At 51.5% G+C, this 12,310-nt stretch overlaps 1 protein-coding gene across 2 annotated transcripts in view; it reads left to right on the forward strand.

Moving 5' to 3' along the window:
- The first annotated feature begins 11,726 nt into the window (after positions 1 to 11,726).
- Positions 11,727 to 12,310, forward strand: part of HUNK (hormonally up-regulated Neu-associated kinase) — a 41,777-nt gene continuing 41,193 nt past the window's right edge. For both annotated transcript variants that reach the window (XM_066207264.1, XM_066207271.1), the window contains exon 1: positions 11,727 to 12,305. In XM_066207264.1, coding sequence (XP_066063361.1) covers positions 12,057 to 12,305 — 249 coding nt within the window. In that variant the 5' untranslated portion in view covers positions 11,727 to 12,056. The remainder of the gene's footprint in view (positions 12,306 to 12,310) is intronic.

The raw sequence follows: 12,310 nt of genomic DNA on the forward strand, positions 1-12,310 counted from the left end.
CGCGGCCCGGGCCGACCGCGCGACGGGCGGGGGGGGAGGCGCGGTGCACGCCGGGATCGGCCGGGCCTCCTCCCGGCCCACGCGAGAGGACGGGCAGCGGGGATGGCGGGGCCACGTGACCGCTCCGCGCGCGCGCCGCCGCCATGTCGGCGCCACCCCCGGGGCCGGGAGGGGAGAATGGCGGCGGCGGCGGCGTCCGTGCCTTCAGCCGCTGTCACTGTCACCGGCGCTGCCCGAGCCCGTGCCAGGGCACCGCTGTCCCGGCGCGCCCCACAGGCGCCGCGCCTCGGCCCCTGAGGGCAGGCCGCAGCGGCTGTGGTGCGGCCGGGCTCGGCTGGAATGTGTTCAGCTGGGCTCGGCTCGGCTCGGCTCGGCTCGGCTCGGCTGAACTCGGCGCCGCTCGGCTCGGCTCGGCTCCCTGACAATAAATAAACCATAAATAACATTGCCTGCCTGCTGCCGGAGTATCATTGCCTTTCGTGGCGCTGGCCCCTTCCAAAGGGATAAATCAGCTTCACGTGGGGCTTTTGCTGCCGTTCCTGCCCGCGTGCGGGGATTCAGCACGGCCCTTGTCACTTTGCACATCGGGAAACACAAGCTCAGCAGAATTCCAGTCGGAATGAGCTCGGCCGGGCTCGGTTCGGAAGGGGTTTAGGGCAGCTCAGTGGGTACAATACACCTGGGCCGTGGGGCACAGTAAAATTCTGGGTCCTGTCAGTGCTTTTCTGTGGGGTGTAAACACGAAGTATTTAAGCCTGAGAAGGAGCGTGTGACTAATTGTGAGCGTGTTTGGGTTTGCAATACATTTGTAAAATAACTTCTAGTTGGATTGTATTTGAGGGAGGAGAAAGAAATCCGATGTAAGAGACAACTCTTAGGTCAAAGCTGACAAGTTTTCCTCGGTGCTCTGGAGAAGCACTGATCAAATCCTAACCCGCGGCTTCTAATAATCTTTCCGGGTATTGGTGGGGCAAACAACTCCTGCCAGGCTTCACAACCTTCGATTTCAAAGCTTTTTAAAATTTATTTATTTATTGGTGCTCCGCCAGTGCCCGCCGTGGCCAGGAGGCGGCGCGGATGTCCGCACTAAGAGGGACAAACCCGGGCAGACGCAGCGCGCTCCCCGAGCCTGAGCGCGGCGTGTCGGCGGATGCCTTGGGCCGGGGTGGATCCGCGGGAGGAAAGATCGCCTGGATCTCGCAGCACATGAGGGGCGCAGGTTCAACAACAAAGGCCAGCAACTTGTCGCTTCACTAAAGAACTCTGTTTCCTTGCCCAGTACGGAGGAGCTGACGCGGCCCTGAATTCGGAGGGATGGTCATCAAACAAAATTCCTGCCTGTCGGAGGGGGCTTGTTTGGTTTTTAAAGCGAGAATAATCTAAAGGCAGCTTCCAGCCCTTTGCTCTGAGGTGCTGAGGTCTGGCCCGAGGATTTATTAATATTTATTAAAAGATGCCCACAGCCATCTTTCCAGTGCCACTTTTTGTCGCTGATTTATTTCCAGCATTCACTTTCAGACCTTTTGCTTTGCTCTCAACAAAAGCAGTCAGCCCTGCTCGCATCCAAAATTCCCCAGCCCGCGTTCTTTTCAGTCAGAAAAGCGAGTGTGAGAACACAAAAACCTGCTCATTTTCTTAGTGAAAACATCATTTTTTTTTAATATATATATATATATAAACACACCCCCACACACACAGACTGCACCATTGCCACTAAGCAGATTGTTTTTCTACGTTGTGTGCAGAAGGATTCTTGCAGAGGATGATCATTTTTGTGATTCGGGACTGAATTCAACCACATCGAACTCCATCCAAATCGAAGAATGGCCTGGGTGGGAAGGGACCTTTAAAGCCCATCCAGTGCCACCCCTGCCATGGGGTGTATCTGTATAAATATATATTTTGTATCTATATTTGTATATATTTTCTATTTTTCGTATGTTTATTTAAAATTATTTTGTAACAATATTAATTTATATTACTTAATATATATTTTTCTATATTTGTTTCATTAGTTCATATTTATATTTATATTTATATTTATATTTATATTTATATTTATATTTATATTTATATTTATATTTATATTTATATTTATATTTATATTTATATTTATATTTATATTTATATTGTTATATAGTACATAAACATATTATAATAATTATATGTTACAGTAATATGACTAAATATAAATATAAATATAGATATAAATATAAATATAAAATTCCTCCATGGAATTGTCTCTCATGTGGAAGGCAGGCACAGGAGCCCTCTGGATGGCTGCAAGGATGGGAGCCCCGTGTCCCCAAACTCACTGCTTCAGCTCTGGAGGGATTTTGGTTGCGGGTTGGGTTTTTGGGTTTGTTGCAGGGTTTTTTGGTTTTGTTTTGTTTTTATTTTGGGCGAGGTAGAAATCCCATCGTTTCAAATGTCAATAATGAGTAAAACAAACCCTGCCAAAATAAATAAACATTCCTGTGCGTGTGCGGATCTTCTCTTCCTTAACGAGAGGAAACAAAGTCGTGGGATGGGTTCGTTGGTCCGTGTGCTTTTCCAAAACGCTGCAGTGCTGCTAAAAGGGGGAGCTCTGAAGGCCCCGAGCCCCACATCTCCTAGAAACATTTCTGTGTTCTGTTTTCCTGTGATTCCCCTCTATCCACAAATATGGGTCACATTAGAAAAATACGGGTAAGCCTAGAGTGGATCCTAGGAAAAACACCTTGCTGCAAGTATCCAAGTACAGCTGGGAATATATTAATACACGTTGAATACACGTGCTTGTAAATAAGATCATTTATTCAGATATTTTACTCAATGTAGGGATTGGGACGTACTTCTGATGTAATTACTGCCAACATTTTGGGAGGATTCTTAGAGCTTTTCTGTATTTTTGACATTACGCTATTTGGAAAGCAACCAGCTGGCAACGAGGCACATTTGGCATGGGCTGGGAAGATGTGTGTTCTGCTTTGAGTGACCCTGAGGTCTGTCAGCATTATATTTAGACTATTTAGAAGATGAATCTCATGTAATTACGCTTATTTTTGTGTTTTGGGGAAACGAGGCCTTAATCTGGTAAGAGGATGACTAGTTTATCTGTGTTGTTATTGGTTACTTGATTGGACAAACCTTGGCTCTTGATTGTCCTAACATTTCAGTAGTAATGCTCATATATAAAAATCATCCTGTGATATTACCAGGGTTACTTCTAAAAATAAACTTTTGTAAAAATGGACTGATTTTTAATGCTTTAAATCTATTTTTGTGTGGCTTTGCTCTGCTTAAAACCTACTGACTCTGTTTGTTTTAAGGTTCACATCCACTTCTCTCGCCTGTCTTGTATCTTATCCTGTGTTAATGTACATTAGGGGACAGACTAAAGGACTGCTTGCATCATAGCTGTGAGGCAAAATCCTGCAGTCACATAAATACCTAATCCCTAGGTATTTAAATACATCCCTGGATTCATCCATAAATCAACTTTATCCCATTTGTCCTTCACCCTTCCACGTTTTCCAGCTTCCCCTCCATTGTGATTCTCCCTCTCCGTCCCTTTGCATTTCCTAAAGCCAAGCTCGTGACTGCTCCTTCCATCACCTTCCAGGAGAAGTGAAGCTGGCTCTGGCAGGAGATGAAACTCTCTATTTATTAGGTGAACAGATAGAGCTGGGAAAAGCTCCAGACGAGCTCCTGAGAGCTGACCACACCGTGCCAGTTGACTGAACAAAAGTCAGTGCCTCTCCCTGTGTGCTTTGCTGGACCTTCCCACTCTGTCTGTTCCAGCAGCTCCCAGTTCTGACGGCAGAGCTTTGTCTTGACTCTCCCTGGAGGAGCTGGTGGGTTCCAGCAGAATGACTGGAGTTGCTGGTTCGTCCTGCCAGATGTGGAGCTCCAGGCCACCTCCCTGCCTGACAGCCAGCACCAGGCTCCTTCCTGCCCGGAGCACAGCGGCTCCTAGAAAACACATCTGAGGCTGATTTCAGCCTTTCCAAAGAAGGAGACTGTGCCATAATGCCTCGCTGGGTTGCTGTGCTGGTTAATTACCCTCACTGTTAAAAATACGTGTCTTATTTTATAGCCTGAATTTGTCTGGATTCAGCTCCCAAGCCCTGGATCTCATTATAGCCTTGTCTGCAAGCTTGTGTTCATACTCTGGCATACAGGCTGGGAGCAGGAGCCCCCTCCCTTTGCTAGGCTCGAAAGGACCAAGTTCCTCCACTGGAAAGTTTATTGTTTAAATCTTTTTTCACTCTCAGGCCGCTTTTCTGAATTTTCTTCGCTTTACCAACTCCTCGACTTGTGGAGGTGCAGTTTTCCAGCTGGGGTTGCAGGATACCTGGATCATATAGCAGCTTTTTTTTTCTTCTTTCCCTTAGGCCATGGACTAAGATGTTATTTTTGATAGGCAGGAGGGCCCACCCAGTGCCTGAGTCACGTTATCTCTTTTGGCCACTTCGGAGCACACAGGGAGGAGCGGGCTCTGAAAGTGCTGTCAAAGCCAGAGTCTTCCTGAGCAATTCCTCTTCCCTGCCAAACATTTCATGGGACTTAGTGTTCATCAGCCAGGTGGATCAGTGCTGATTCAAGGGAGAGTGTGCTTGCTACAGGAACAGGTGCAGGAATGAATAGCCCCCTGGGTTTTGTAATAATCAACCTGATATTCAAACACATCTGCGAGTGAGTCTGTAATCGTGTAAATATGCGAACCCAGAACTGTATTTTTATTTGGGTTTTTTTTTTCTTCTTCTTCTTTCTAGAAAGTCTGTCAGTAAAATATTCGAAAATTTTGTTTGGATCATTCAGGAACTGTCTTCCAGTTTTGCACTGAAGGATTTACAAGGATGTGTTGACTGGAACCTCTCTCCCCCCCGAGTGTTTGAAGCAATTCCCCCCCTTGGAGCCCCTGGGATCAGAGCCCAAGTGTCTGCAGCAGCAGCAGCCACAGTGGAAGCTGGGGGCAACAAACCCATCTCTGTACTCAGGGCACCAGTAGGAGAAAGAGCAGCAAAATCTCACGGGAAATATTATTTCGCCAGCATTTTTTTTCCTTTTCTGTTGGAGGGGGAAGCTGGAGTCACAACCAAACGGTCCCAGAGCTCCTCCTGCTTTGTGCCCCTTGAACCAGTGTGATGGGGGGCTTGAGCTTGTGGATTACTCTCCTGAGACTGAAAGATAAGCAAGAAAGGAAAAATAACCTGGAGAGAAACGGGAAGTAAATGGGAGCAAAGCTCCCTCTGAGCATGCAGCTAGCGTGGTTGAGACGGGCTGCCTTGGGCCAGGGATCCCGGGGGAGCATGGGGAGGGGATTGAGGGCAGCCTCGGGAGGAGCTGCGCCCGAGCCAGGGACAGGGATTTGAGGGGGATGTGGAGCTGTGTGGAAAAGGAACCTTTCCTGGGCTACAACACGGCGGGATGCAAAGGAGCTGTGGGAGGGAGGCGTCCCCAGGCTTTGGGAAGGAAAACCAAACCAGAGGAGTTTCCCTGTGAAATGCCCGGCCAGTGCCTCCCGTGTTTGTTCCCAGGTGTGCGTTCCTGAACCCCACTTTGGAGCAGTGAGACAGCACAGCTGGGCCCCAGGCTGCCCCAGGAATTGGCTCTTCCCCTCCTCTCTCTTGACAGCTGAGAGCAGCCAGAGAGCTTTTGCTGACACGCCCTGAACTGGAACATCTGGAGAGTGTGAGCTCTGCCTTCCCTGTGAAACATCCTCTGCTCAGGAATTTTCTTCTCCCAGTGGCCTCCTGCAGCCACATGCAGTGACCCCAGGGCACAGGGGAAGGCCCATCTGCGTGCTCAGATGTTTGCCTGGGCTCTGGCAGGCAGGCTCAGGATAACTCCCCCCATGGGAGTCTGTGTGGGATGAACTGTGGCCTGGATGGAGCTGGTTTTCAAACCATGGCTATCTGTCCAGGCTGTTAAACAAACGAAACAAAACCATTTCAGCCTTTTACAACAGATTTTGCAACAGGTAAGTTTTGAATTTTCACATGGAAGCGGGTGCAGGTGACAGAAAGGATTTCAGTGTAACAAAGAAACACATTTCTCTTTTTGGGTTCAGCCCAGTTAGTCCTTCTTTTAAGCATGCCAAGGAAAAGCCTGGAAGCCTGGCCTCGAGCTGAAATATCTGTTGATTGGAATTTGGATGGAATAATGGCAAGGGCAGGAACACCTTTCCACTATCCTGTGTTGCTCCAAACCCTCTCCAACCTGGCCTTGGACACCTCCAGGGATTGGGCGTCCACAGCTTCTCTGGGCACCCTGTGCCAGGGCCTCCCCACCCTCCCAGGGATTCATCATTTGAAATGGAATCTATTTCTTTTAAGCTCGTATCACTTCAGGAATGTTTCATGCCCTGAGCCCAGGCCAGAGAATTCACCTGTAAATAATTGTACACTCCATAACTGGGTTTGCCAGCCCTGAGCCTTTGATGTGGTTTCCACAGCTCGGGAAGGTGCATCCACGGACCCAAGTGTGATTTGTAAATGAGCCTTGCAGCCATCACGCAGCGAGTCTGTCCTGGACACAAAGGAAAACACTTGGAAAATGGACATTTTCAGCTGCAAAGCACCGAGGTGAATTCTCATCGCTTGGTACAAGACTGCATTCATGTCAAGATTTTTTTTCATCTGATCCTTTTGCTGCTTTCCAGCAGTTCATTCAGCCATCCAGAACTCTCTCATGCTTAAGAAAAACATGGAGGTCTTTGTTGAGGAGGGAATCGCTGCTCTGGTCACATTTTAACAAGGTGTTTGGGATATTTCTCGCAAGGAAGCGTTTGAATATCTGCCTTTCTTTGACTGAGAAAACACTCCCAAATGCAGATGCAAGTGCACAGCCAGTCCTGGACCGTGCTCGGAGGCACTGGGATGTTTTCTGACCTGTTGCCAAGAAAAAGAGCAGAGTATGGAGATACAACCGTGGCTTTTTGAGGGCATCTTGGTGTTCTGAATTGTCACAGTGGTATGGCCCTGGCAGGAGTGTTTGGAGCAGCAGCAGCCCCTCCTGGGGTGTAAAGCTTCATTTCAACCCCATCTCTGTCCTCATCTTGCACTGAAGTGGCTCTCAGAGCGCAGGAACACCAGGACTCACCCCAGCAGTGTCAGCATTCCCCACGCCTCACCCCTTTTCCTGCAGGATACACTAAATCCAGGGATTCACAACGGTCTGGTCTCCTTGTTCTTCACATCTCATCCATCACTGATACCTGAAAGCTTTTCGAAAATACAGAGCACTTCCCACACAGGCCTCTTGTGCTCTCTTACATGTGAATGAAACCTAAGTCCAAGCCCCTGAATCACACACCAGTGTGCACTGCGAGGAGTGCCTCGCAGCAGTTTAATTGAAACTCAGAAATTTAACTTCTTAATTAACGGAACGTGAAAAAGAGTAACAGCACCAACACAGCAACCCCCTGCTAGTCCCTTTGATATTAAATTCCGTTTGCTTTATGATACCTCCAGGTGCTCCAGGTTTATGTGTTGGCTGCGGAGAGCTGCAGGACAGAAGGCGCAGAGAGCAAACTGGGGATTTTTCTGGGAGCACAGGTCTGGGAGAGGTTTTGGAGGGGCAGTGCCCCAGATCACCCCACTGCCAGCACATTTCTGTGAAAGCCATCAAAGAGTTCAATGCTTACTCAGGTAAATTTGCATATACATACATACATACATACATACATATATATATATATATATACACACATGTATGTGTAACTATATTCTTAACATTTTTGAGGACAACATATGTCCAAAGACAAGTTTGAAGCTGATGAATGCTCAGGTGCAGGATCCTGCAACCATGGAAAATTGAAATGCATTCATTCCCCATCCTGGGTTTAGGAAGGCCCCTGTCCCTGTCAGCTGAGTGGCATCTGCAGGCACAGAAGTCACAACGTGCTCAGCTGATGCTGGACATCCCTGGCATATGGAGAGGGTTCTCTTCTCCACTGCTGTCCCTGTTTTGGCTCCTTCCTGTTAATGTGGCACTGCCAGCAAACACAGCTTCTTCTCTGCCCAAGCTCAGGGATTCAAACACAGTAAACCCCTCAAAAATTATCTAAGAACAAATGTATTCTCACTTCAAAAAAAATTCTCCTTTAAATTAATTTAAACTCTTTTAATCCGTAATATCTGAACCCCAAATATTACAACATTAAACAGCTGTCGAAACAAACCCCCCAAAAAATCAACCCAAAACCTGCAAAAATCCCCCGTTGTTTTAAAGCAGGTTGAGATACCCAGGAAAGCACGAGCAATAACAGTCTGACTTTCTCTTTTTTTAGCCCATCAGCACTAAGTCAGGGCATCTCCTGTGACCTGAACTGAAGTCAGCAGTTAACCACTGGCTGCAAAAGGCCTGATGTGCTGATGTGGCAGGGAAATGTTGAATTGCCACCTTTAATTTGACCGGGACAGAATGTACTTGGTGCCCTCCTGCAGCACAGGCCCGAGTTCCCAGTAAGGATTCAGCCCAGGTAGAGCTGGGGATTGAGCCCAGGGGCCTCAGCCTCCCTCCTGGCTGTAAAACTCCCAGTCCACAAGCCAATAATCCATTTTTACTGCATTTTAAAAGGCCGGAGATGGCAAAGGACAATACTGTCAGGGTAACTCTGAATGTCTTTGCTTTCGTGGGTATAAATCAAGCTCTATATTATTTTTAGCAGCTTGTTATTACAGCTTTTGCAACCTGAAGACAGACTACTGCCTTTAATTCATTAGTAATTTCAACAGTTAATCAGAAAATGTCATTACCTAGAAAGTCTCCAGCTCAAAATAAAGTGCACTGGAGTTAAATTTAAATTAAAGCGTGGACAGAAATGAATGCAGCCTTTGATCCCCTTTTCATCCAGACTGCACCCTGATGGGCACAGCTGGACAGGATGGGAATCGTGAGAAGGCAGCAGTCTCGCCTGGTAAAAGGATACTGTCAACTCATTAAGTCCTGCAGTTGAGGCAATTAAAAAAAAAAAATATTCACTGGCTTCTTTCAGAACTCTCCTCCTGTTTGCTGCAATGCCAGTTTTGTTTCTGAAAGAGGCCGGTTTTCAGGTGTTTGACTGGAAAACACACCATTAACATCTGTTTAATCCTCGAAGTGGCCAAGCCTTGTTTCTGTTCGTGGAGCCCAAACAAAGGCACCCGGCTCTGCCTGCCTGTCTCTCCCAAGGGATATTCCTTTAGGCAGGGAAAGAGTCTGGCTCCACACCCTCTTAGCACAGCCATGTTTTCAACTAAGACAGGATGTAGCCTCTTCCCAACTCAAAAGCAATCTGTACTCTTCAGTCTCCCAATGTAACTGCCTGCAGTACAGCTTTTTTCCTCCCTTTTTCCCCTCTGTTCCCACGCAGCAATGTTGTTAAAACCCTCTCGTCACTCGTGCTGACCAGAGAAACTGTCACACAGACCCAGGCTCGCCAGGGAACCATCCTGCCCTGCCACTGCCCTCACCTGTGCAAGGACTTGGTCACCTTCTGTGCAAACACAGGGACACTCCTCACCTTCCCACTCCGGCTTTGATTGAGGAGCCATCAGTGGAGCTCTCTCCTGGCCGTGTCCTGCCAGCGTGCACCCCAGCTGCCATCAGTTCAGGCACTGGGGCATGGTCCTGTGTCCCTGCACCTTCCCACGAGGCACCAAACCACTCCCAGGGCAGCATTGGGACAGAGGACGTGCGGACTCGTGTTTTAGGTGGCCGTGTGCTGCGATGCCTGTAAATGTACCCAGCACACGCAATGAGTGGAGATTTTCAGTCCAAACCATTATTTATGGCCTTTGAAGCTTTCCCTTCTCCAGTTTCTGCCTACTGGGACAGTGCTGCATTTCTGTTTTGTTTGAAATTTTATCTGAAAACATATATTTCCATGGAGCGTGGTGGTGTGGAGCCAGCTCTAGGGTTCCCAGCCCTGAAAATGTATTTAGCCACTGGGAACGTGTTTTGGAGAGGTCAGCGAGAGACTCAGATGGTGGAATGGGGCCAGCTGAGCTCCAGAAAGCTGTAGGGTGGGAATGCTTCCACAGCCCTTCTTGCTGGTGATCTGCCCTGCAGTGGGGGCCTGCACCCACCCCCTGCACCCAGCACTGGCACCCACTGCCTCCCTCTGTTCCTCTTCCCAGCAGGAAAGGGAAGGAAGCCTCCCTCTCTTCCCCCTGCAAGGAGGTTGGCGTGGGGAAGGCAGGGCATTGCTCAGCTCAGGCTTAAGGAGTGTGAGCAAAGCAGTGGTGGCAGGGAAAAGTGGTGTGGAAGGAGCACGTGGCTCACCAGCACCCGCGCCAGCCCAAAATCCCACGAGGCATGCACTGAAACTCCTCCAGCAGCAGCGAGGAGAGCTGGATGGCTCTCCCAGCCAAGCCATGGGAGGGGAGTCGAGACAAAAAACCAAGTTACACGGACAGCAGTGTGATGCAAAATCAGATGTACGTGCTTAAGGAGTCAAAGAAGAGCTTAAAAGAGCAGGGAGAGGCGTGTTCGCTAGCCCTCTGGTGGAGCAGGAGCCTGGGATGGGATGGGATGGGATGGGATGGGATGGGATGGGATGGGATGGGATGGGATGGGATGGGATGGGAGCTCTAGGTGGGCTGGTGCCAAGTACAGCTGCCCCTCAACTGGAGGTTTTGCTGACACAGCTCACATCTGTTTGGGTGTCTGTGATTCCTTCCAGATTCTGGAGTATTCCCTAACACAAGCGTGCAGGCAAAACTTATAAATGTGGGTTATGCTTAAAGACAAATAGGGGCTCTTCATGACTTTCTTAACACATTAGTAAATTTCATGAATACGACTGAAGACCGGTTGGAGGTTAGAATCCTTATGAGGGATTTCAGTGAATGAACTGCTCCATCAGATCTCCCTGAGCACGAGTGGAAGGCAGCCAGCATCACTGACCGACAGAGACAAAAGGGAGGGCAGAGGAGGGCAGAGCACCACCGACCACCACAAACTCCGGGCGGGCTGGCTTTGCCGGCTCTGCCTCCTCTTCCATCGCTGCTCTCCTGCGCTCCCGTTTCCCAGCCGGGTGGGAGGGGGCTGCGCGGTGACAATGGCAGCGTCCTCGTTCCTTCTCCGTCCCCACGAGGTGGGGAAGGTCGCTCGGGAAGTGACAATCCCGTGGGCTCGGCCTGCAGCCGATGGGTTGGGGGGGAGCCCTCGGGGGGTGCGGGGAGCTCGGCCGGGACCCCGAGCGCCGGGAGGGATAAGATGGGAGATGGAGAAGCGGGGAGGGAGCGGAACGGAGCCGCCGGAGCGGCGGTGGCCATCGCGCCTTTCCGACACGGCGGCGGGAAGGACACGGACGTGCCGGCGAAGGGAGGTGGGGAAAAGGAACACAAAAGCCGCTCCCGGGCAGCAGCGAAGCAGAGCCACATGCACGGCGAGTGGCGGCCGTGCCCGGGAGCGCCGCGTTAATTCCCGGGAGAGGGATGCGCTGGGCTGCCGGGGGTGGGGGCACAGCCGGGTGTGCAAGCCCCCCAAGCCGCCGGGTCTGGATCGCAGCTGCTCCCGCCGCGTGCGAGCGGATTGAATTACCGCAAATTCAAACTGAACGAGCCCGCTCCCCCTCCCCGCCTCCCTCCCTCCCTCCCTGCGCCCGCCCGTCCCTCCGCCCCCTGCCCCGCTGCCGCCGTGAGGCTGGAGCGGGGAGGAGGGACGGGGAGGAGGCGCCGGCTCCGAGGAGGGGCGGCAGCCCGGGGCACCTCGGCTCGCCCCAGTGCCGGCCCCCGCCCGCCCCGCTCCGCCCCGCGGCCCCTCCGCCGCTGCGCTGCCCGCGGCAACTTCGCCGAGCGCTCGGGGGGCAGCGCAGAGCCGGGCACAGCACAGCCGGGCACGGCAGAGCCGGGCACAGCCGGGCAGAGCAGAGCCGGGCAGAGCAGAGCCGGGCAGGGCAGAGCAGAGCAGAGCCGGGCAGAGCAGAGCCGGGCAGAGCAGAGCAGAGCAGAGCCGGGCACAGCCGGGCAGAGCAGAGCCGGGCAGGGCAGAGCCGGGCAGAGCAGAGCCGGGCAGGGCAGAGCAGAGCCGGGCACAGCCGGGCAGAGCAGAGCCGGGCACAGCCGGGCAGGGCAGAGCCGGGCATGCCGGCGGCGGCGGGCGATGGGCTCCTGGGCGAGCCGGCGGCCGTGGCGGCGGGCGGGGAGGCGCGGCGGGCGGCGGCGGACGGCGGCTCCTTCCTGGCCGCCTGGCTGAGCGCCGCCGCGCCCCGGGAGCGGCTCCGAGACTTCCAGCACACCAAGAGGGTCGGCAACTACCTGATCGGCAGGAAGCTGGGAGAGGGATCCTTCGCCAAGGTCCGCGAGGGGCTGCATGTGCTCACCGGAGAGAAGGTACC

This window comes from Chamaea fasciata, unplaced genomic scaffold, assembly GCF_029207755.1.
Source record: "Chamaea fasciata isolate MVZ Bird 193981 ecotype frontalis unplaced genomic scaffold, bChaFas1.0.hap1 SCAF_2, whole genome shotgun sequence".
Classification (NCBI taxonomy): Eukaryota; Metazoa; Chordata; class Aves; order Passeriformes; family Sylviidae; genus Chamaea; species Chamaea fasciata.